Source organism: Bombus vosnesenskii, unplaced genomic scaffold (assembly GCF_011952255.1).
Source record: "Bombus vosnesenskii isolate JDL3184/JDL3185 unplaced genomic scaffold, Bvos_JDL3184-5_v1.1 scf7180000013355, whole genome shotgun sequence".
NCBI classification, from domain to species: domain Eukaryota; kingdom Metazoa; phylum Arthropoda; class Insecta; order Hymenoptera; family Apidae; genus Bombus; species Bombus vosnesenskii.
The window spans coordinates 576,287-602,303 of NW_022882990.1; the positions used below are offsets into that span (position 1 = coordinate 576,287).

Below are 26,017 nucleotides of genomic sequence, written 5' to 3' on the forward strand. Positions count from 1 at the left end.
CGACCATTGATAAGTAACAAACGAGATAAATAATAGATCAAAAATTACTACTTTTCATTGAATTCTCTTAACTGGAGCCGCAGTAGAGCACCGATATTACGGACCCAAATCTTACCCCGTATCTCTTCCACTTTCTCTATTTTTACTTGCAGATCACTAAAAACCAAGGAATTGCCGAGAATTGTCAGCACAGAATCAAATCAATCGATTTGTATCGAGCGAACCGAGAAATGCCCGTTTAATCTCAAACTACACGCTTCGCTATACAGGGTGGTTGGTAACTGGTGGTACAAGCGGAAAGGGGGTGATTCTACGCGAAAAAAGAAGTCGAAAATATAGAATAAACGTCTCGTTATAACGGATCTCACTGTAGGTCGTTGTCTCGATGGAAAAATTAAAAAAAAAAAAAAAAATTTCTATTTACCAACCACCAGTTACCAACCACCCTGTATAGTGGTAATGGCTCTGCGTACCCGGTTAAAGAAATGGAATGAAAATAGCAATTTGTTTCGTCTAAATATCTTAAGTACTGTACTCTAAATATTTTACATATTTATATATGTTATACGTAGAGCATTTCACTTTTAAATTCCATAAAGAACTCACAGACATCCTTAGTGTAATTACAAGCGTAATTAGAATGAAAAGCAAGCTTTACAGCCGGAAGCCTTCGATTCCCACGGTAATCCGGCGCGCGCGTTAGCCGCGATTTACCTAGCGCGTAAGGATCGCTGATCGCTCGTTGAGCAATTTTCGGGGTGTTCCATGGTAGAAAGAACGACGGCTATTCCACGGAGAGAGGGTCGGGAAGGTAGAGGGGTGATCATCGGTGTTACACCTTGATGCAAAGGAAGAAAGAGAGACGGAGAAAGGCGCGAGGAGAGTAGTAGTCGCGAACTGTGCCGTGCGAGCCAACACGCTCCAGTCACCGATCGGATGTACGAGAAGCCGGTCGTACAAGAGTATCACAAGTCGAACTCACTTTGCACAAGTGTCTTTTGCCTTTTCGTTCCTAGTGTCTGACCGCGATCTGGACCAGGTGTAACCGTAACATATAAGTGCGTGACGTTCGATCAGTGAAGTGTGTTACGATCCCTTGCGGCGGATCATGTGATGACAAGGAGGAACTGCGACGAGCTACGTCGACCTGGTACGTTCATTCGCGAGTCTTCTGCGACCTCGTCTGCAACCTACGAGCGCACAGTGTTCTGGAACGCGACATTTCGTCGCTAGAATTCAATTTTCCAATTTTAACATTCGAAAAAAAAGATGCTTTTCCATTAGCTGACAATCCGAAACTTCCAAATGCAGCGACAATTTCCATGTATCTGATGTTGTCGTGTTTTGACGAATCGTTTGACGGGTCGTTCACCGGATAGTGAGAGATTTTTCTGACGAAGAAATGCTTCGTTTGTGAAGATTGGGCGATTTTATCCGAGGCTGAGTTCGAAGGTGACAGAATCAGAGGTGCGATAGTTAATTTGGTGAAGAAAGATATTTGATTGGGGATGATTTGGAGGGTTGTTCTGACAGAGAAAATGGAGTAGAATTGTCGCTCACTTTAAAAGAGGAAATTGTAAAATAGAAGAGATTTCTGATCTTTAGGGACGTTTCAAGCCAAGAAATTAGATCGTGTCAACTTTTAGTTCTAACTTTTAGACGGTTTAATGGTAAGAGAGTTTATAATTTTCATTTCAACAACTACGTAGACTGTTGAATAATAAAGAAAAAGATGTTGTCTTATTGTGATCTAGTGAATTATATTGAAAAGGTTTATCATTGGGAAGGTTTTGTTAAGCCAGATAATGGGATCGTGTGAAATGTTAATTTCAACAGGCAGTAAGTTTATGGATTATAAATATGATATTTATTATTTTAGTGAACTGTGAAACGAGAAATTTACAGGTTTGAGAAGTTAATGAAGTTATTAATAATTGACGAATTCTTGTTGAAGTAAACTACTATAAGAAGGTTTAGTGTGTTATTGTATGAAATATAATTTACTGACGAAAATTGTTGTAAGGAAATTTTAATGAGCCACTAATAATTAGATTAGATAGAGTTTTGTGAAATTAAGAAACAATAAATACCCTGTGCAATATATTAATTTTGACAGCGTGATAGATTCACAGTAGAAAACGTTCGTAAGCCGACATAGAAAGTATTCCATGTTTGAAATGATCTGAAGAAGTTATTCGGCTGTAAGATTTGATTTTGTGATATAATATATTAATATAAATTTTTAATGAACTGTATCAAAAAAGAAAATGTACAATCGAATCTTTAGAAAATTGAACTGGGATATCGTTATGATCAAAAGATTTTATTTGATCGAGAGATCCTATAAGATTTCAATTTTCAGATACCTTGTAACTTTGAAGATAAGAGGAATTTATTATATTATTTAGAGAAAGTTTGTCATGAATTTTTATGAAAATAATTTACCTTCAAAATCTTCAAGGGAAGAGATAACACAACCGTAGATAATTGATAAATGTTTAAGCTAAGTAACAAGATCGCGTGAGATATTCGAGATATAGCAGGTTTGCTGATCGAAGAAAGTTTCTTAAATCGAGGAAAGATCTTTATCGAGTTTAAAAGACAAGATTTATTGTTGGTGGATCCTCGGTAATGGAAAAGGTAATGGATTTGGTTCTGGTACAATTTTCCTTATAATTTGGTGAAAGGTCTGTATAAATTATTCTGCGAAAGATACGTATCTATGTATGAATAATTTATTATAGTTCGACAATAAACTACGCGAAATGACTTGAAACATAATTGCTTAGACCATTGGACAATCTTCTTTTTTTCTGCGATAATTTAGTAAAAAATATGCGTATGCTATTCTTAGAAGAATCCTTAATTGCGTATAAATCATTTTCTTCAACTTAACAATGAGATTATATGTAAAAATGGTTTGAAGTATAATTTGAACGACTTTTCGTCTAATTAGATGGAAGATCTGTGTAAAATATTTTAGGCTAGATTTACACTTGTACGTAAATCATTTTCTACGCGTGATAAATGCTCCTAATAAATTTGCAAAGCCAGTTTCTTTTTCGCACTTTACTGAAAGAGTTACATGAATATGTGAAGGACGATTATAATGAAAATCTTACTCTTTCAATGAAAATTTCCGTTCAACCTTTTCATTAAATTTCATTTCAATGTTACCCCTAAATTTCGAACTCCTGTGAATGTTATGTTTGAATTGATATCTATCTCCATTACATTTTTCGAAGTTAAATAATAATATGTTGGAATATATATTTCATCGTGCAAAATTTATTTATTTTTTAAGACGATAATATACTAAACTACATATTTTATCACGCAACATTTACTTACTTCTTAAAACATTAAAGTGGGGAATACAGGTTGTCGAATAAAAAATTTGTTTTCTCCCTTTAAATTAATACAAAAATTCAAAGATGAATACAAAAATATTCTACTGCTTAAAGGTATCTTACAAACTTTTAATCAAACATTGTAATTGCTAAAATTGTTACAACGGATCGATCATTCCCAAAAATTATAAAACTCAATCTATAATCTCAACTAAGTGGCTAATAAGTTATTATAGTGGTTGATGCGACTGTAAAGAATCAATGAAAAAGTTGCAACAACCTAATTTAGGAAAAGCAATAAAATAACGTAACAATTTTCAAATTCATGTAACTCAATGCAAAAATACTAATCAGAGCTATAAAATAATTTATATCAATTTAATGTTGTATTACAAACACTCCCATATACAGGGTGGTTGGTAACTGGCGGTACAAGCGGAAAGGGGGTGATTCTACGCGAAAAAAGAAGTCGAAAATATAGAATAAAAATTTTTTTTTTAATTTTTCCATCGAGACAACGATCTACAGTGAGATTCGTTATAACGTACCGCACGCGTACCGAGCGAAAATTCAAAGTCGATTTTCTCGAAAACAAAGCCTCGAACGAAAAATTGTTATTCTATATTTTCGACTTCTTTTTTCACATAGAATCACCCCTTTTCCGCTTGCACCACCAGTTACCTGCCATCCTGTATATTATAAACAATTCTAATCCTCTGTGCAGAAAACATTCGAAACTTGTAGGCACCTGTTATGAGCATAGTATGTATGTTGTGCGAAACATTATGAAATTTCATTAGCACTGTTATGAAACTCGACTATCATGACCATATTGGTAGAGTTTAAAACAATTCTGGGAATATACGTATACGTGTACATAGAAATGACAAGATATTTAGTACAAGTACGATATTATATCTCGCAGAGAGCACAAAACTATTTATTCTATTATAATGCTTAATTACTTTTGTACGCTTAAGATGGCTAATTGTTATACTAAATATATGCTTCAATATGCGTAAATATCTTGTAACTTGCTTATACGCGTTTTCAGACTGCTTTCTTCTAGTCGTATCTCAGTATCTTATTGCAGTCTTAATAAAATTTCAAAGTGTCTTATATAAGACACGCGATATGGACGTAAATTGTATATTGTAATTGTAATTGTATATAGACGTACCATTGCATATTATTATCACAGATCGACCAAAGTATCCCGACACTTGTAACTTGTATAAGCTAATTTTAATATACAATGGGAAACTTCCTTTTTTGTTTCGATTTCAATTTCTCTTTGTCAGAGCCTCGATCCAATCTCATCAAATATTCCACTGCATTCCGTGCAAATAATTACACCGCAATTACATACGAGTATTCCGCATTCAAATTAATGCAACGACTCAATCCAATAGTGGATTGTGCCATCCGTCAGCATAAGGCAAAACAAGCGCATAGCTAACAATGTACATAACTGTAAAGCTGTGCGTTTACGTGTGAAAGTTCTTGTTCGCGTCGTCCGATGATATTATGGCCACGAACAGGTGAAAAACCACTACTCTGTTAACCGATTCATATCCCACCGCTTGTAACAATTGCACCATTTAGCAGCGAGGCCTCTGTTGCGTGCTTGTTCGCAACTCATCGTGCTTGCGCCGAGGATCCTTTTCCGGTCAGAAATTTACCGTACACGCCGCCGCCGGTTTCGTCTACCGTGAAATATCCATCGTGGAACAACGTCGTTCAACGACGCAACGTTTTCTAAAATTTTACGAATGAATTTACGCGCGTATTATGCCAAAAGCGTTAAGTAGGTTGGAAACAGTTAATTGGTTAATTAATCACGTGAAATACGGAAGTATGGTTGTGGGCGAATTGTGTGAATAGAGAATATTTAAATGTTACCTGGTTGATAGTAAAATTAGTTTGTAAGAGAGAGTTGTTCGACGGATACGGGCCACGTAAATTGTTCGCTTTTGTTATTGAATATCAGACATTTAACAGCAAATGCGTGAAATAAATAAGAGCACGATAATTGAATAGATAAAGAAGTAGTGAACATTGATATAAACACAACAGAAATTGCATCTTGCGTTTCGTCCTGTATATATGTTCAAAAGTTCGATATTATTACTAGTCGTATTTTATTGTTCCTAAATATCAATTAACAACGAGATTCTCAAAATCATACGCAAACTATTTTATTAAGTACAAAATAAATTCAGAACTCGAAAAACTACAAAGATACAACATATTAAGATAGTATACTATATATTGTGTATATATATATATATATAAAATTTTTATTTTAATGCAAACTTTAATATATTAACAACAACTGCTATAGTAATACATCTTGTCACGACTGATGAAAATTCTTTCCAAACAAAAATTAAAACTGTCATATCATGTACAGTAAAGTGCAATATTGTTAAAATTTTCGAATAATTTTCGTTAATAATCATTAATTAAATTCATCTTCTTTTTCTCCTTCTCCCACGTCTACGTTTTACGTTGCATCGACTGCGAGTTTATTAGTCAAACTAGTGACGATGTTGTATATATTTGTTTCCTCAAAGTAGCGTATTGTATTCGTTATGAAATTTCTTGGATATTTTATCAAATCTCGTTATTCTTTATTACTGTGCAGATAAAATAGAGGAAAAAGTGAAAAAATAATATTTCAAATAGTTTGGGATTAGTAAAATCGTATTTTCAAGACTCGAATAAATAAGTTGCAAAATCGTACACATAATCCATTTACATGGAAACCGATAAATTGAATAAAAAAATGTTTTATAATTCTAATTTCATCTCTTCTTTCGTCTATGGAAGAAGGTCGAATTCATGTTACTTCAAGGTCGCTGCACATGACGAAGTATAGAATTTTTCCGGGTTGATCGTCTTAACTGTACTTGATTTACAGACATTGAGCACTGCGTGGTATTTTTCTTAGCCAACAAACGTAAGAGGATCGATTTACGATGCGTTTCAGGTAACAGCGACGCCGAGTTTATTGAGCTATCGCCAGAGACGATGTTGAAAAACGAAAGGACGCGTTCCATTGCGTTTTATTAAGTAATATCACGCAATATCGTTGTTTCGCTTGCCGAGAAAGTTTTTCAGCTTGTCTCAATTATTCTTTATCTCTCTTTTATTAAAATACGAGCCATAGTTAGCACTATTATTGCCTTTGAATTTTTATATTTGATTTCTGTGCCCCATCTCACGCTTTCAGTTTGACAAAACAAGAAGACGTTTAACACTAACATTATCAGAGCCCGGTCAAACCGATCTCAAAGTTTAATCTAAAATTGCACGTTCATTGTTATTTCTTTTGTTCATTTAACTTTGTGTAAATTCTTATATTAAGAAAAATTGAGAAACCGATGAATCAGATAACGTAAGAATTTACATAAAGTTAGATGGACAAAAAAAATAACAATGAACGTACAATTTCAGATTAAACATTGAATATTGGTAATGTTAGTGTTAATGTTGTAAACAAATTTGTAACAAAAATTTGTAATGAAAAATCGTGGCGATTATTTTATTTTTTCTTTAACCTTGTAAATATCTAACGAAATACGATTGATTTAAAAATGATTCGATTACATCATAATTTGTATTGATAGCAATGATCATGATAATGATAACAGTGACTGCATTGACATTCCATCGACTGCAAGATTATTAGCGACTAATTTAGGTTGAACAACATATATTTATTAAATGATAATATTATCATATTAATTGTTAAAATCAGTTATTTTTATTGCAATAAAACTTACTACCTGGTACGATCTTCGATCATTAATTGTACACTCGGTTTTAAATTTAAACAGTACATTACTTGTATGTGAACACAATATATTAGTTTTAATAAATTTATATTAATTTGTATTTATATTAATTACTAATTTATATTATATTCTTATGTATATATCTTATCTTAGTTTTTAAAACTCTTAGACTTTAGTCTTGTACTTTTAAATATATGTAATATGTTTCTTATATTATTTTGTATATCTTATAATGTCTTATCTTACTCTTGTAATTCTTTAAGTTTTCCTTAAGCAGGATAACTATGATTCTAAAAATATTTCTACTTTTTTGAGCAAAAGGCATTGAACTTCACACGTACTTGGCTTTATAATGATAGCACAAATAACAAAATATGAAAGTAAAAATAATGGAAATAATACATTATCAAAGTAAATAAAACAAATATATCCTTTGTTAGAAATGAGATTAGGAGATCGTTTAAAAAAATGTTGTGTTTGTATAATAAAATAAAATGATTCGCAATTGTTAATTCATTCATGGATAAGTTATTTTAATTGACTTAAATGTTGAGGATGTTTGCATGCAAGTTAAAGATGAAATAGAAATATTTGAATAACTTTTTTTTTACAACTAAATACGAAAATAGCTCTAATTATTACCAGCGAATACAAAGATGGAAAAAATCTATCTAATGTATCAAAAATAAAATTGGAATATCGGAGAAAAAAATTTTTTTCTCCACTATATATGATTCTAGAATCATCTACTTTGCAGCAGTTATTCCGTTGAAACATGAATTATTAATTTTATAAACAGCGAGTTAATAGTGCAAGAGAAATATCTGAAAGATCTCTGAAGTTCTAATTAAGTTCTATTAAAGTTCTAATAAAAAAGACACAGAAAAATTTATATTTCAAAACTAAATTTTAAAAAAGAGGCAAAACAATTAGATATTTCAAATTAGACTAAAAAGATTGGGCTAGTATGAGTAATTTAATTTATATTATTAATCGAACGATTATCTAATTCGATATGATAAAGCTGTATTCCTGTTTAGATTTTCTTCGTGTGTATATGTATATATAACTAATTCCATTGTTCCAGATTTACGAGAATTATCGATTCTAGAATTAACAAATTCTTGGAATGAAATTATTATAGTTGTTTTAACGAACTGTGCATCAAAAAATTGCTTAGATAAACTAGAGGACGTTTCTAGCAGCTGCCACGATACTTTTCTTCGTATAGGAAAATTAACCGAATATTCTGGCTATTCTAATAATAAGATTTTATTTCTATAAATCTTCTTAACATTGAATATACGTGGTATATAACAAATTTACTCTTCCGTAATATATCGTTAATTGACAATAGGATAAAATTTAATAAGCGATATTAATTCGTCAAATCCAAACTTCAAATAAAAGATATTTCATACGCAGCAATTTAATATTTTATATTAAAGTTCCTTTTAAATAGCAACTTAATGAAAATGCATTTACCATGTTTTCTTTTATTTCGTTGTACACTCTATATATTTTGTTCTTATAATTTTCTGTATACGAGATCATTTGTCGTTGCTGATGGAAACTAAGTTGATTTCACTATCTCGTTCTTTGCTGTTTTATACTGAAAGTATATTTCAATAAAATACTACGCCATGATATAACTAACCCTCGGTAGAAATCGAACGTTCCTCTTACCGCAACTTCGATACTGTTGAATGATTATCAACACAGTTGTTGCTTGCTTAATTTACAGATCATTGGGATTCAACGGAGTGTGTTAACCGGATCAGCGACCTCGGCGTCTATTGACCTTTACCTGATCGCACGATACAAAGTGTCGCTTCGAAGCAAAACCAATCAGAAAAAGCGACGATTCCTCCCAAAAATGTTATTTTAATCCTAACTCTTATACAATTTATAATAAATGATTATTAAAATAAAACTAACAAGAGAAATATAGTAGCTGTTCCTAGATTGTTTTAAACAAATATACGAGATATAAAAGATCAAATAAAATACGAATATTTTATACAAGGCACAAAGAAAAATAATAGAAGAAAGAAAAAGAGAAAAAGAGAGAGTTAAATAAAAAAGGAAGCTCATGAGAGACAAGAGCAAATAACTAAACGTTCCTGGAACGCTGCATGGTAAAGAAACAGGAAGGAACAGGTGTGTATAGTGATGCATTAAAACGCCTCTAACGGGAGAAAGAAGAAGAAGCATGGAGAACGCGACGATTGCGCTTGATTCGACGGTCAGAAGTCAGGATTCGAGTAATTCGAAGGACTCGAAGGAGTCGTGCGCATCGGATTTGAAGCCGGAGAGTTGTTTGGAGTCGAAGCACTCGAAGGAGATCCTTATCTCTGAGAAACAGCAACGACAACAACAACCACGAACACAGCAACATCCGGATGATCGACAGAAACTGAGGAGTACGGAGCCTAAAGATGATTCGAATCTTCTGATGTTCACTTCTTGCGGACAGTTGTTACTTGGTAAGTCTATTTTTGACACATTTATGGATAATTATTTTAAAAATTATTTCATATTTCATATATGAAATAATATAATAATATAAAAAAATATTCGCACACCTATAGACACGTTTAAGAATATGTGTGTGTTATATACTATACTTATACGTGTTATACGAAACATTTTGAATTTTTAATTAGTATTGGCTATAAATGGCAGACTTGCTTGTCATGATTATATTCGTAAAATTTGAAACAAATCTGGGAATATACAGGGTGGTTGGTAAATGGTGGTACAAGCAGAAAGGGGATGATTCTACGCGAAAAAAGAAGTCGAAAATATAGAATAACAATTTTTCGTTTGAGGCTTTGTTTTCGAGATAATCGACTTTGAATTTGCACTCGGTACGCGTGCGGTACGTTATAACGGATCTCACTGTAGATCGTTGTCTCGATGGAAAAATTAAAAAAAAAAATTTGTATTGTATACTTTCGACTTCTTTTTTCGCGTAGAATCACCCCCTTTCCGCTTGTACCACCAGTTACCAACCACCCTGTATATGTGACAATTAAATGATATTTTTTAATATGTTGCCAAGGTCATCACCTTGCGTAGTTTTGTAAAGGTTTCATATAGTTGCGGGTCACCGCTTATTAAAAAGTTATTATCAAAAAGAGTTTGTTTTAAACTTATTTTGTATTTTGATATTGTAGTATATGTAGATGTCTATGTGAAGGGGACGTTGGTACGTGAGGTTTTTATTATTTTATTATTTAGAATAATAAATTAATATACAGCCGTATACGTGAGTCGTTAGTACAAAGTATAAATCGCAGAATAAAATCGCGGAATAAATACTCGTAAATGCTCGTCGCGTAACTCGGTAGACACTCGAAGATATTGTAGGTACTGTTAGATACTCGTAATACTCGCAGATACTCAGAGATACTGTGTAGGTATTGTACAATACTGTGTGATATTGTGTGATACTGCGTGTCGTTTTATACTGGTCGGGGAGAAGTCGGAAAATTTGAATTCGTCTTGATTCGACGGTTGCACGTAGCGGTGACATTGTTTTGCCCGCAGTTTGTTTATCATTACATTTCTGCATCAAGGCTGAGTCAATGTCTTGAGGCAAAACAACAGCATGAGTCGCTCTCGACTCGCGTCGTCCTTTGACTCCTGTGCCACTACATATCAATAAGTAAAAGGATAGACTCAAAAAATGTCTAATCTGACCCGACCCAAATCTAATTTTAAGTTAATTCGAAATGAGTTTAAGTTAGATCTGGGTCAAATCTAGATTACCTGGGTTACCTGGGAAAAAAGGTCTCGGTTATTCACGCTCTATTAAATATAAATGGTATGAAGAAAATTACGTACTTTTGTGTAAACTTTTTTTAATAATAACCTTTTAATGATTAACAGTCCCCATCTTAACAACATATCAAAACGTTATCGACATCGGAAGTCGCTTCCTGTTTGTGAATACCCAAGTTATAGTTCATAGAGACCACAAAAGTATTTAAATGTTCAATAACATTATCCATTATATTAATAAGCGTCAATATTCAGCGGGATCATATTTAATACTTGCTTAAGATAGTTTCATGTTGTATACTAAGTTTTTACTAAATGCATGTTCACGATAAATATCTTGTAACTCCTATGTACATTTCTAGATTGGTTTCAAATTTATTCGATATAATACTGTTAGTGGCATCTTATAATGTTAATGACTTTCAACATACAATATGAACATAACAGTTTGCGATAAGTGTTCAAATACTTTCGTGAAAGCGTTTAATTATTCTGGATAAGGTACTAATGTATTATAAACGTAGTTTTACTTTTAGACATTTATTAGTATATCAATGTTTATTTGAAGAGTATGATAAATTTGCAGAAGGCACACTTTTGTGATTGATATCAGAAAGTAACTTTTGGAATTATTGAATTCTGTGATAAGAAAATAGATTGATTGATAAGAAAATATATAATTAGTATCGTATCAAATTGATATTATTTATTATGATATTTTCTGATTATTACTCGAAACAATAGCCTGAAAGCTGTTCTATAACAATCTATAAAATCTCCAAGGTACAAGAAATGTATCTTTAAATCCTATATTGTAACAAGGAACAGAAATAAAACTCGTTATAGTATATACAACTAATTCAATTACATATAAGCATTTCTATACGATATATTATACAGGGTGGTTGGTAACTGATGGTACAAGCGGAAATGGGGTGATTCTACGCGAAAAAAGAAGTCGAAAATATAGAATAAAAATTTTTTTTTTTTAATTTTTGCATCGAGACAACGATCTACAGTGAGATCCGTTATAACGAGACGCGATAAAGTGCACGCGTACCGAGCGAAAATTCAAAGTCGATTTTCTCGAAAACAAAGCCTCAAACGAAAAATTTTTATTCTCTATTTTCGACTTCTTTTTTCGCGTAGAATCACCCCCTTTTCGCTTGTACCACCAGTTACCAACCACCCTGTATATTTTATACATAATATGTAATATAAAAATTGATATATTATATATATTATATACTTTATGCAAAGCAATTTTTAAAATGATACCAGTATACGTACGGTAAAAATTTTTTCCAAAGGATTGTGCAACGTAAGTGACATACGAATAAGATATTAGAGACAAATAATTAAATGACGTGTGTATAGCAAGGAGAAGTAAACATACTTGAGAGGCGTATTTGATATCCAATAGAATCTACGTTTGAATATAATTTTTTATACATGTATTACTTTGATAATTATTCCAAGACTTCTTAAATTAATAATAAAATTAAGTAGATAATAAATTTAATAAACATGTTATTCAGTACTGTTAGATTATCGTTAAAGAGAAGCTGCATACTTTCTACAAAAATGTTAAATTTCCTTCGCTGTATTATATGCAAATTTTACATTAGAAAACCAAATATTTAATTTTATCAGCAATAAAGTGGTAGCTTTTTCTCTTATCAACAGCTCTATCTCAAGTTCTCAAATAAATTTCTGCAATTATTAGCCATTTAGACAAGATAATATTGCTTAGAAAGTTAATTAGACGTTTGTAAATAATGTTAACATCAAAATTTATTAAGAAACGAATAATTAATTCAATATTACATACAGTATATTATAAAATAAAATACAATCAGTAATTTTTTCTAACAAATCTAATTTTCAACATAGACACATTATTTGTGTATTATTTACATACCTGGATAATAACAAGATAACTTTGATAGTCGAAAATCGATTAAAATCTAAATGACTGGAAGAACCTGTTTCATCGAATTAAATCCAATTATGTAATAACATTATAAATTCACAGCAAACGTGTTTGCCAGCCGTTTCAATATCAACAAATAGCGAATTCCAGATTAATTAAACGTGATCCTTAATCAGTTATTTAATTTCATGTAAATACACATATAAGTACAGGTTCATTTGTTGCTCATCATCCTTGATGATATAATAATCCATATTGATTGCTACGAAATGAGGAAAAAAGATATCTCGATCGAAAAGTCGGGATATTTTAATGACTGAAATGCAAATAGAGAAAGAGAGAGGGAAGGGAAGAGAGAAAGAGAATCAAAAACAAAATTATAGAAATACAGTACAAAATACAGTTATAAAATTAGTTTAACACGTACTCTACTTAATTTTTAGTTTAATGATACATATTTATATCACTCAATTAGGGAATTATTTGCTGGAAAATCTAGTTCTCAAAATCGTTCGTATCACAGAAATTACACCAGAAATGCTGAAACGTACTAAATATGCTATTTTTTTACAATTAATACTTTATTTTGCAAATATCAAACACGGTAATTATTTTAAGTAGTTTTTCTTTATTAGGAGGAATATTTCAAAATGTCTTTTAATCAGATTAATTAATTTTTGAAGTTTCAAATGTTAATACAATCAGCCTGTGGGAAAAATGAATAAATAATTTATAAAAAGAACGAAGTAATCTTCATACGTGTGGATAATTTTTAACAAGCAATTTTTGCATTAATTTTTATTCGTCAGCAGCATTTATTCTCTTAATAATTATTGTTACAAACAGATATTACAATATTTATTTCTTCCTTATGTAATTCTGTACTTATTTATATAATAATGTAATAAAGAAGATAATAACAATGTGACCTGTAGTTTATTTAAATATGAACAATTTATTACATACAATCGCAAATGATTCATATTTTTATCAAGTCTAGGACTTTGTTTATCCGAATTGATCACGGTATGCTGTCGAATCGAATATTTCAGAAATATATCCCAATTTATCCCATATATTTCATCATTTTTTCTTATTTTAAATAAGAGGCAGAAGGTCATTTAGTTTGAACTATTTTATAAATATTAGTATTAAAGAGCACCAAAGCTTTTGAATACGAATGTAATCATTTCTTTAACATTCTGTTCTTGTTTTTCAATTTTTCTTGCAAAAGCCCATCTTTAAATTTTTGAATCCTTGATGTTCTGATCATTGAGTCCGCAATAGCATTAGAAAACATTTACTTTTTGAAATTATCATATAGTACATAAACAAGCAAGTCGAACATGTTATGATGCGGTTTCCACTTTCGCGTAGTATCTTGATTGGTTTGGATTTCTATACATGAAAAATACACGAATTTCCATTGACCGGCCGAGCATACATTTCTCCAAACTGCATAGAAATCGGCGTAAAAGTGAAAACATTTCACTTAGAAAGTCATACTTGTGTAACTCTTTCCGCGGGTTTGCAAACCGTAGAGAATTGCAGCGCTGCAATTCATTGTTATTCGATGTTCTCTGGCGACACTCTAATGAATACAATTATTTCAATGTTCATGTGTACTCTGTTATTTGTATAGAGGACAAAAGTGAATTTCGTTGTAGAAAAAGAGAGTCCTTAAACCAATTTCATATATTTTAAGAAGACACTCATTTTATCTTTCACATTGTGAATCATAATTGTTTTAAGAATGTTTCAAAAAGCTGATTACTATGTTTTAGAAGGATCAAGTTCTAAAATGAAAATAAACGAACAGAACCATTTATATGTATAATTCTTTGCAATCAAAGGTTTCCTAAACTTTTCAAATATCGTAATAATATAGATTGCTTTCTAATTTTGAAGATTATGTTTAAAATTTTACACATTTAAAAAATTAAAGAAAAATCTTTTTCTTTAATTTACCTTTAAAATCAGGGTATCTCATATACTTGTACGTGTTTTTTAATTGGTGCCTTAAACTTATGTAATTGTAATCTTATACTTATATAACCTTGTATATGATTTACATTTATACAGGGTGGTTGGTAACTGGTGGTACAAGCGGAAAGGAGGTGATTCTACGCGAAAAAAGAAGTCGAAAATATAAAATACAAATTTTTCGTTTAAGGCTTTGTTTTCGAGAAAATCGACTTTGAATTTTCGCTCGGTACGCGTGCTCTTTATCACGTCTCGTTATAACGGATCTCACTGTAGATCGTTGTCTCAATGGAAAAATTAAAAAAAAAAAGTTTATTCTATATCTTCTTCTTTCGCGTAGAATCCCCCCTTTCTGCTTGTACCATCATTTACCAACCACCCTGTATAACCCTGTATATGATTTACATTTGTATATTATACTTATATATTATAATATTTGTATATTAAAACTTAATTGTTATCATCGTAAAACACATTATAATATAAATCGACTTTAATGTTTCTCAGGTGTAGTCCTCGTAGTATTCGGTATCCTGGTGCTGGTCCATGGCGCTGCGTTGGGCGGTTCCGGTGCAGGATTGTGGGCAGGTGTGGGTGCCCTTGTCGCAGGAGCGTTGGGTGTTGTCGCGACGCTTGCAACATCGTCGAGCAAGACAAATTCCAGCTTTTCCACGGCTCACCTTGCAGCGAGCCTCGTTGCCCTTGCCCTTTCGAATATGGCTGCAATTACGGCCTTGACTGCTATCGTCAGAGACTCACAGAGGACACCGGAAGTGACCTTGCTCACTGTTCCGGTACGTATTGTCTGTACTTTCACCGGTACCCTCCTTTCCTATTTCTTTTTCTCTGCTCAACATTACCGTATTATTGTTAATTAGTATTTTTCTACCTTACTTTTGTTCTCTTTTCCTTCAGTTAAATTCTTAATTATTTAATAATCCATGAAATTATTTATATAGTAAATAAGTATTGAAGTAATTATCGAATAAATGTTGGAGAGGACATACATATTTTTATTGAAAACTTTCAACAATTGTGCTGAACTATAGATGATATAATTATAATAATATTTTGTATTATGATTTGAATTATAAGATAACATTCATTGAATATATATCATTTAAGCCAAATCTCACATTATTGCCAGGACAATGCAAAATTAAATTTCATCCAGATAAAAGTTGTGTATATTTAAAATGCTTTTTCATTAAACTAAAATTTTGTCTATCAAAATAGCTTCACCTTAGATAAAGTATTCGATGCTTTATTACATGAATTAAATGTTTTTTTTAAGTATTACGAATATTAAAAAATTACCTAAAATTGTTATCGAAAATGTATTATTATTTATTACTTACTAATAATAAGCTATTATTGTCTCCAGCAGAAGAATTTTATCGAGCTATAAATTCTGGTTCTTACAAAACAGTATTTTATTCCATCTCTTTCAGTCAGTTCCTACTTTATTTATACTATAATAATTTGGGCTTATTTCAAACATAATATATACATACTTTAAAAAAATATCGTTAATATTAAAAAATTAATTGACATCACATCTCTATTCGTGGAGATGATTCCGATTCGTTATAGAACATGTATATTTGTATTATATTACTCGCAATCTCTATGCAGAGTCCGGTTTTATGCAAAAGTTAAAAGAAAATGTAGAATAAAATTTTTTCATCCAAGGCTCAGTTTTCGAGAAACTCGAATCTTAAAAATTGTTTTGTATTCGCTCGTATATGTATATTATTCGTATTAGTATACAGAGCTGGACTCTGTATATATTTCCAGATCTCTTGCAAACTATACCAACACGACCACGAGAGTCCAGTCTCATAACAGTATTAACAAATTTTCAAAATGTTTCCTATAACACACATACCATGTACATCTTTTCATGAAAGGTATCTACAAGTGATCAGATACTTTTATAATCCTGTGTACATTTTCAAGTACCTATACTAATGTAATGCTTACATTACATACATTTACAAATAGGTAAAACATTATCTAATTAATAAATTCTTCTTAGTCGTAAATTAGCACAGCTTATCAAATTGGTGATTAACAGTACATGTTAGTAATTTCCACCTTATTGCGCCAAGAAATTGGAATTTTTCAAGCTAATAAGTAAGCGGAAATGGATAATTATGTTCCCATTTCACTGGTTTACACGCGACCATCTTTCATGTAACATATCGCATCTTCAGTGATAACATTTCAACTCCGCCAGTTGCATTAGCAATTACCGTAGATATATATTATAACGCGAAGGTATCAATTACGATTAATCATTAGCGAAGCGATAAGCATAATTCAATGCCCGAGGGAGATTCTGTTGGCGCGTGCCTATTGCGCGAAGCTACTAAGAAGTTAACGGTGACTTCATCAGCAAATTATTACCGTGATGTCGTTGAATACTGCTCTATGAACGAGAAGCAGGTTTCGTAAGGATCGATAAAAATTTCTCACGTCGATAGAGAAGCCTGTGTAAAGGTTAACATACGATACATCATCTTACTTTATACTTTCTTTTCTTCTATTTTCTATTGAAGTATACTACCAGTCGTAATTATTATATTAGAACGACCTGGATAGTTGATGGACATTTTTTAAGAACCTGCTGGCAAAAGGATCAGTAAAACGAAATGGTGAATTGAGTTTTGGTTCTAGTCTGTAATATCAGCTATGTTTCAATTGATAATTATAACGGCTCTTAAAGAACTTTGTTCTTGTTATATTTACAAAGGAGATAAAAATTTATTCTTTTTTTCTTGCAGCAAAGTAGAACTGTATTATGAAATTTGGTAGAATCCGTTTTTAAAATATGCGAATTTTATGTGAAGAATATAGAAAAAAAAAATACGGTAAGTCACATTTTCCATTTGGTACAGGCAGTTCTAAAGTTGTAGAGCTCAATACGTTGTCAATTGATCTCACGTTGCCAAGATTGTTGTTTTACTTAATTTTAAAAGTACATCCATTTCTCTACCCTTTTTATGATTTTAAAAAATATTGCTCATCATATTTAAATTACAAATACCTTAATAATTGTATCTTTAGCTTCTAAAAAACTCTCATCAATTATATCTTTGAATCTGTATAACAGATTCGTCGCACGTTTAGCTGTATTATTTTAAAACATTTCCCTTTAGTTTTAATATGAAATCCAAATTAAAAACAGTCGACAAACATGTACTTATCATGTTTTCTCCTATGATTTTCATACACTGAATCTTATACTGAATTTTATTAACTTTCTCTTACTTAATAAATTTTATATGTACAATAATCCAACTATGTAACTTGAAATTACATAAATTATAGAGCTGTAGACACCTTTTCTGATTGATATTCGAATATGAATTTCGATATGAATTTAAGACCCATACAATTTCTACGTTAAAATAACATTCATAGTATATGTTAGCAATTGCAAGGAATCTTTACTTAGCTTTTACTATAGAAATGAAGGAAAGTATAAAATGTGGTATAAAATAAAGTATTGTTTGAAATAATTATGAACGGTACTGTATATGAGATACATGGTTGTATAAGTTACATATAAGTTGATAAAGTTTATTATAGCAATATAGTATAATGTCTGTATCAGATTTGGACAAATTTTATTTAGAATAAAAATAGAGAATAACAATTTCAAATAATGAGTTATTTCAGTCATCTAATTTGTTATTTTATATATTTTTTTATATAATTTATGATTTTTGTATTATTATAAGAAATTATTTAGTAGAAATAACTTTGTTTTATGTGGAAATTGAATAAAATCATTTTGAAGTATAATATATTTTATCTTGATTCATTTATCTTTCAAATAATACAATATGAAATTTTACACACTATATTCTGGATATTTTTTAGTTATAAATAATAGAACCAACTCATTTTAAAACGCAGCACCATTTATTAAACAACGTAATCATCTGAAAGTTGTATTTTATTTTCTATTTTATTGGAAATCAAAGAATATCTTATTAAAAATAAAACGTTTTAAAAAATTTTATAGAAAATGAAGGGGTACAAGATATGGATATGTGTTTTGTTCATTTCAATTCAAAAGACTGTGTAGAAACTCCTGTATAATAGTATCGAAAATCGTATGAGAAATTATTTTCAGATAAAAAATAAAACAAAAAATGCATTTCGTTTAATAATCAAATAACGAAATAATTGTACAAATAAACTAACGCATCATTACAAAATAACTTCAAAAAGCAAATGAAAGAATGACCAAAGATCTAATGGAATAAATCAAAGATAAATTAATATTTAACTAATCATCTTTTTAATATTTTATTCAAATAATACCCAACTCTGATAACTCTGGTAACCTAACATAAGAAAATAAAGATTAATGATTGATTAAATTAATTGTAAATCTGTCTCACAGGAAAATAGAAAAGCCAGAAAACGTTATATTGTACAAACCGACATCAAAAAGATACGAAGATCTACTTTTAAGGCACGCGATGCCTCGTTCTACGAAGAGTCGCGAAAAAAATCGATTTTGACGATCTTAAAACGATACTTTTCTCATTTAAAGCTTACCGTCAGTATCGTCTATAGTTTAATAGTTTACTTTGTCGCTATTTAAAGAAACTTACTAGGAATTTTTTAAAGGTACCATAGAGATATAAAGAATTTCATTTTTTGATGGATTTTGAAGGCCTAAAGATGTGGAAATTATAAAAATTTCATTAAATGAACAAAACACGTATCCATATCTTGTACCCCGTTCATTTTCTATAAAATTTTTTAAAACGTTTTATTTTTAATAAGATATTCTTTCGTTTCTAGTAAAATAGAAAATAAAATAGAACTTTTAGATGATTACGTTGTTTAATAAGTAAATTAATTTTGCGGCTATGTAATTTTATATACTTCGTATTGAAATACGAACCGTGTAAACTATGAATTCTGCGTCTCGGAGATGCATAACATTATGAATGAAAATGAGATGTGGACTTTCTTATTTTACGCTTCGTTTCGTTTTAATAAAGGAGACATATCTTCATGTGCATGTTACATCCGTAAATTCTGCTTTATGATACTCAATTTTATGAATATGAATGTAGTAACAGTTTTACGCGTACGTAACACGTAACTGTAAAACGTGTATACGTGAAAACATAATTTTCATTATTTAAAATTTCATTACTTCTAATCAGAAAAATCATAATTATTAACAGTTTCGTAGTCATAATTCGACCCCCTAAATAATAATATTATAGGCACCTCGTAATTAATATATTATATAACACGATAAAATTAATATAACATAACTTACGCAATTAATTGGAATGATTAATTTTGCCCTTTAAAAATGTTGAAACGTGGAATTCATACAAGTCGTGTATGGCCATATTACTTTCTCATTTTCATCATTTCTTCGTTACTTTGTTATTTATAAAATTTCAAAGACTTATCTCACAAGATAAGTTATCTATCGATCACAACACTAAAGTATCTTTGTACAATGTATAGATAATTATAGATAAAGCATAATTCCAGAAAAATGGATCTGAAGAAATGTCACTTCAGAGCTGTACTCAAAAATTGTTGATCGATGGTATAGAAAAATTCTTAAAGTGAAAACAGAAAGGGACTAACATAGCAAACGTTATATTATATTTAATACTTAAGCTTGTAGTGCAATGACAATCGTTGATCGATTCGTATACTAATTAGTAACCAACGTCGGTGGCCGAAATTCGTGTCCGATCGTTTTCTCATTCATCGGTCGGGTCGACGAGTTTCGGCGTCGCAAACCAACCAGAACAGGGCTTGAAACCGTTGGAACCGTTTGATCGCCGGAGAAAGTTTCCAATGCCAAGGCTAAAACGCGGTCAGGGCACACGCCATCGTGAAATTTCACAAAATTGCTTCGCCTCTAGACCCGATGGAACGCGCCTCTTCCGGTCAATGATCTATTGCGAAATACATTTTTCGAGATGCAGCAACCTGGATTTTAAAGGATTGCGCGAGGCAATCGATGGATCAGAACTGTACTGTTTCAAAGATTAACAAATCGTTATAGTGTAATAGGAATCTAAAGAAGCTTCGTGAAAGTTTCGTATTTTAAATAGTTTCGTATTTTCCAATGTGCATATCGGTATATCTTTTCCTGTTTCTTTCAAGAATTTGATGCAGTTTATATGTGAAAACTACAGGCAAAAAGCGTGATATTTTATTGTGAGAAAGAATTGTTTATTTTTAGAAGGTTGAACGATGGAAAGAAATGGTAATGAGAAAAATATCGAGGAAATTCCTGGAATTAAATTGGCTGAAAAGATATATGAAGGCCTGAGATGAAAACCACGATAATCCACATTATCTATCATTTATGGAAGAGTAATTTAAAAATACACTGTCAAGCAATTCTACATGAAAATTATGCTTTCATTTTATTTTGGAATTAAATGTGCGTCTTGGCTTCTTGGATAGTTAAAAAATATTAATAATATTATTTTATGTGGACTAATATTCATTAAGTTAATCCGATAAATGTACTAATATTACTCGTTCCTCACAAATTACTGCCAAATTTTTGTCATCTATTTTTGAAAGATTTATATCTTTGAATCTGTCAAGTTATTCCCTTCGTCAACTGTTTCTTACTAAAATATTTCTTAAGAAAAAAATTAGGGAATCTTTTCATGTTTTATATGAACTATATAGTTTTATATTATTCTCCTGCTCGACATTTATACCTTGAATTTAATATTTCGAAAACGACCACTGTTACTAAATTTGTTAATTTATACATATCAGCAATTATTGCCCTATTCGATTACTACTCTTCTATAAATGTCACTTATTATTTGTGGAGCTCAGTAGAAAAGTAAACATTTCTATTGTAAAAATTTGTTCGTAAAAAGTTAAACTTTAATGATATGTATGTGTGTATTCGTAGAGATCAAAGATGTACTATTTTAAGAATTCATAAATTCTTATAATGTAATAGGAATCTAAACAAGTTTCGCGAAAGAGTGGATTACAGAATTAATGATGCGTCGAAGATGTACAATCTCAAAGATTCATAAATTCTTTTACCATAACTTGAGTCTGAGAAACTTTTATAGAAAAGAAAGGGTTGCAAAAGTAATGATCGATCGAAGGATTTATAAATCTTTGGATTTAACTTGAGTTTAAACAGCACTGGAAATAATGATGAATTCGAAGTACACCGTCTTAAGGATGCGTAAATCCTTATAAGAGGATTTGAATCTAGGAAATTTTTCACGAAAGCAAGATTACAAAAGTAACAATGGATTAAAAGATTTATAAATCTTCGTAATTCGAATCTATTCAAATGTGTACATCGAAAGGTGAAAAGGTGAATTACAGAATTAATCGTGGATCGAAAGTATGTTATGTTAAGAAAGTTAAGAAAGTTTGTGTTGATTTTAGAAATGGTAATTTGAAAGATAAATGCACTTATCCTTTCTAGTGAAATGATCGAAATATGCTAATAAAAGAACGATATTAATATTAAACGATAAGAGTTTCGTGATGATAATTTTGTAAAATAATGTTAAAAATGTTGTAGCTTACATATAAATTTGTATATGTTTGTTGGGTATGTATTTAACATACTAATACTAGTATAACAGTACTAATATGAATTTTCAGTAAAACTAATAAATGTTATTTAAAGCGTAAATATTAAATAAGAAGATAGTACAAACATATTTTAACTCTTTTATAAAATAAACACTTTTGGGAATAGAAAATACTCGAAGATCCACATTGTCTTAAATTTAAAAAATTCTTTGAATAGTGAATCGTTGATTCTAAAAATAATAATGTAAACAAAAATTCTAAAAAGAATAATAAAATAAATAGAAAACTTTCTTTAGTTTAGACATTTTAACATCGCATCAACTCCACCACCTGGTTATTAGCGACGACGATATTAGCAGAAAGGAATTTATTATTATTAGGATATTATAGTTAAACATCGCTAAATAATGGCATGCCTTTCAGGAAGGAGAAGACGCTTGAAATTTGAGTTTTACCATAGAGATTTCCACCTAAAGCTCCTTTGATCTGGTATTTGTTACGAGAGTAATTGTATTTAAGACAATTTATAGAACATGTGTTTGTTGGTAATTTGGCAATTACAAATATCGTAGATTGGTTAGTGTTAGGTTTTGACGAATTAGATTTTGAGATTAGACATGCATGTACAAGTTTAGTCTGACCAATTCTAAGTCTGTTTAATACAACTTGATCGAGCTTCCTGATAACTAGGTTCTTGTTAAAAAATTCTTCGTTGATTTCGACTGCATACGAGGCTGCAGAGTCTGTCTATTTCATTCATTTGATGATTCAGATTAAATAGTTCCAGTTGAATTGGAGATTTTTCAAATGTTTTTGTTAAAGACAAGGTAGGCACGTGCTTTGCTATCTTGTCCGCCAATTCATTGCAACGGATGCCAACGTGTAATGGAGGAATATTCATCTACGCAAAAATAACTGTTTCACCTTCATTAATTACAAAGTGATTTGTTTCCAATATATCAAGTACGACGTCGTCAGATCTCTATACTTGATAAATGTGATAGCATCCCTGTTATCGGTGAGAATACTGTAGTTTTTTCTTGGCCAATTATAAGAAGTTGAATTGCTATTAATTCTGCTGATTTGATGCTAATGTGGTTAGGTAATATAAATTTTAAATATGTCATCTCCATAGACGATAGCACATTCCGATCCTGTTTTAGAAACCGAGCCATCAATATACTTGTATGGGTTCTGAATATTTATTTGGCAAGGGTTAATGCCTTGAATGACTCAGCATTTGTATTCGATTTAGAATAAGTTTCGAGATCGGAATTTATCGAAACATGTTTGAGTGACCAAGGAGAAATTTTGGAGAATCTATAGTAATAAATTTAAGTAAATTTAATATCCAATAATCGAATTCCATGTTATTTGTATAATATCGCAAAAAGATTTGTCAAATATTCTTACAAATTGTAAAGTATCTCGAAGATGCAGAAAGGGATATTATTTATACGTATCGTATTTTTTGTGTTTAATTAATTTGTTGTTGTTAACGTTAAACTAGTCTCAAATGTAACGTTGTTGGGTCAAAGTAAATAGACTTTGACGAATATAAATTGCTATAGTTTCGTTCAACCGCTTGACAAGAGAAAGTCTTCCGAAGTAGGTACCCTGTACCTGTATATTTATCTTTACTTTTCAGTCGAAGAAGTACCAGCTTACCATTCTTCTACAGTAACTACCTCGTTAATTATTCCGAATATTTCATACGTCTTTATACCTAATTTGTCTTTCATCGGGATATCAAACTTTATGACCCACCTTTTTTTTTTTACCAAAAGATTTTTAAAAATCAACTAAACCTTACACTTTTATCAGACGACAAAAATTGAAACTTACTGTTTATATTACGATATAACAATATTCAAGTTAATACATTAAGTTACATCATATTTTTGTGTGACATTCAATGCAACGAGGTTGCGGGAACAATAGGAGAAGAAACTAATAGCTCAGCTGAATATCGAGTGTCAAAAGTTTCAAGATAGACATTTCTACGTGTTTTTAGATACTAATACATTAGTTAAATTACATATATGTACTAAAACTATTTATTATTTATTTGTTGAAAAATATATAATAGACGTACACATATTGAGTAATAAATATATAATTTTATTATACAATGTAATGAAAATTATTGCATATTAATTATTACAATAAATTATTCTATATTCTATATTCTAGTGATAATAAAAATTATATATCTATAAATCTTAAATATATATTTTACAATAAATATATAATAAAATTCCTTGTTGAAGATGATTAGCATATTTAAAGTCGAAAAAAGCTGATAAAATGCAAAAATTTATAGAAAGTCTAAGGCAATTAATAATCCAGTTTCATGTAAATAATCAAATGTAATTATCGCTAATGACCTTGTAATTAAAGTAACATCAATCATTAATAAAATAAAAGTACCATATACCATTACAAATTGCAAAGACCATCATTTATAATATACTTCTAGCATGTTATTATAATTTTTGTTGTCCAGTGAATCTTCTTTTTCTCCTTCTTCAATCTATTTAAAAATAATTGTGATATATCTTTGTTCTCTAACACTAACATCATCTTTCTAATTCTTCTGAGAATTTTACACAGTTTACATGTAATAGGCTAAAGCTAACAAAATTTACATCTTTTGTTATTTATAAAAATTGATGTATCGTTGAAAGCGCTCAGAGAAAGAACGAATAAGTGACCAAGTTTTCCGTTGAGAAACACTGTAGCTAAAATGTTACATTTTAATAAGAAAAGTCGATATACTTAATAATAAACATAATAGCGAAAAAAGCACTTGAAAACAGTAAAAAAATCTACCTGGAAGAGGAACTCATAAGACAGAGTGATAAATTAACAATTATGTTGTTATTTCTATACTCAGAGGTAGGATCACAATAGTTATTATTATATTGAATGGATAAATCTATCACACCGTTCTGAGAACCGCTTACAAGAACTAGGGATAAAACCAAAAAGGCATCTTAAGCCGATAGATTAAATCTATCGATTGTAACTAGGACTATCTTCTAGTTACTATTTCTTATAACTAACGCATCTGCATATGGATGGCGAGCACGAACCCACGTTGTCATTTTCAACAAATTATAATGAATCTTAAAACGTTTTGTTTCTTTTATGTTTACAAAACGAATAATAATTTCATGAGAATTCAGTTATTTGACCAAAAAAAATGCAATCGATATCTATATAGGAGACGTTGCGAGCAAAACTAAACCAACCTCAATATTCAACAAACTGAGTAATGTATGATTTAAAATAGATGTGAGCACACAATATTCAATGCAACAACTAATTTCTTGTTATACTATCTAGTGTTACTAATTAGTTTCTTATGTTGTCTAGGTTTAATTTGAAAAAAAAATTAATTCCTCCTCTTTCTTTTGTAATTAACACAGCTTATCGAAATAAATTAATGCTTAAACTCATATCCAGAAGAAACTGTGGCTCACTTTTCTCAGATAGCCCGTCAATTGTACCATAGCGTACCAGGAAGAGTTAACACGATAGAATCGAATCGCACAGCTAAGATAGTAAAAGAA

The 26,017-nt window shown here is 30.5% G+C and overlaps 1 protein-coding gene across 3 annotated transcripts in view; it reads left to right on the plus strand.

The window, feature by feature from the left end:
- The first annotated feature begins 823 nt into the window (after window positions 1-823).
- The window catches only part of LOC117237064, a 32,371-nt gene continuing 7,177 nt past the window's right edge, over window positions 824-26,017 (plus strand). Inside the window, exons 1-3 of one of the 3 annotated variants that reach the window (XM_033500675.1) lie at window positions 824-1,150; window positions 8,895-9,636; window positions 15,360-15,646. In XM_033500675.1, coding sequence (XP_033356566.1) covers window positions 9,363-9,636; window positions 15,360-15,646 — 561 coding nt within the window. In that variant the 5' untranslated portion in view covers window positions 824-1,150; window positions 8,895-9,362. The remainder of the gene's footprint in view (window positions 1,151-8,894; window positions 9,637-15,359; window positions 15,647-26,017) is intronic. The other 2 variants (XM_033500677.1, XM_033500676.1) reach the window with 2 other exon arrangements.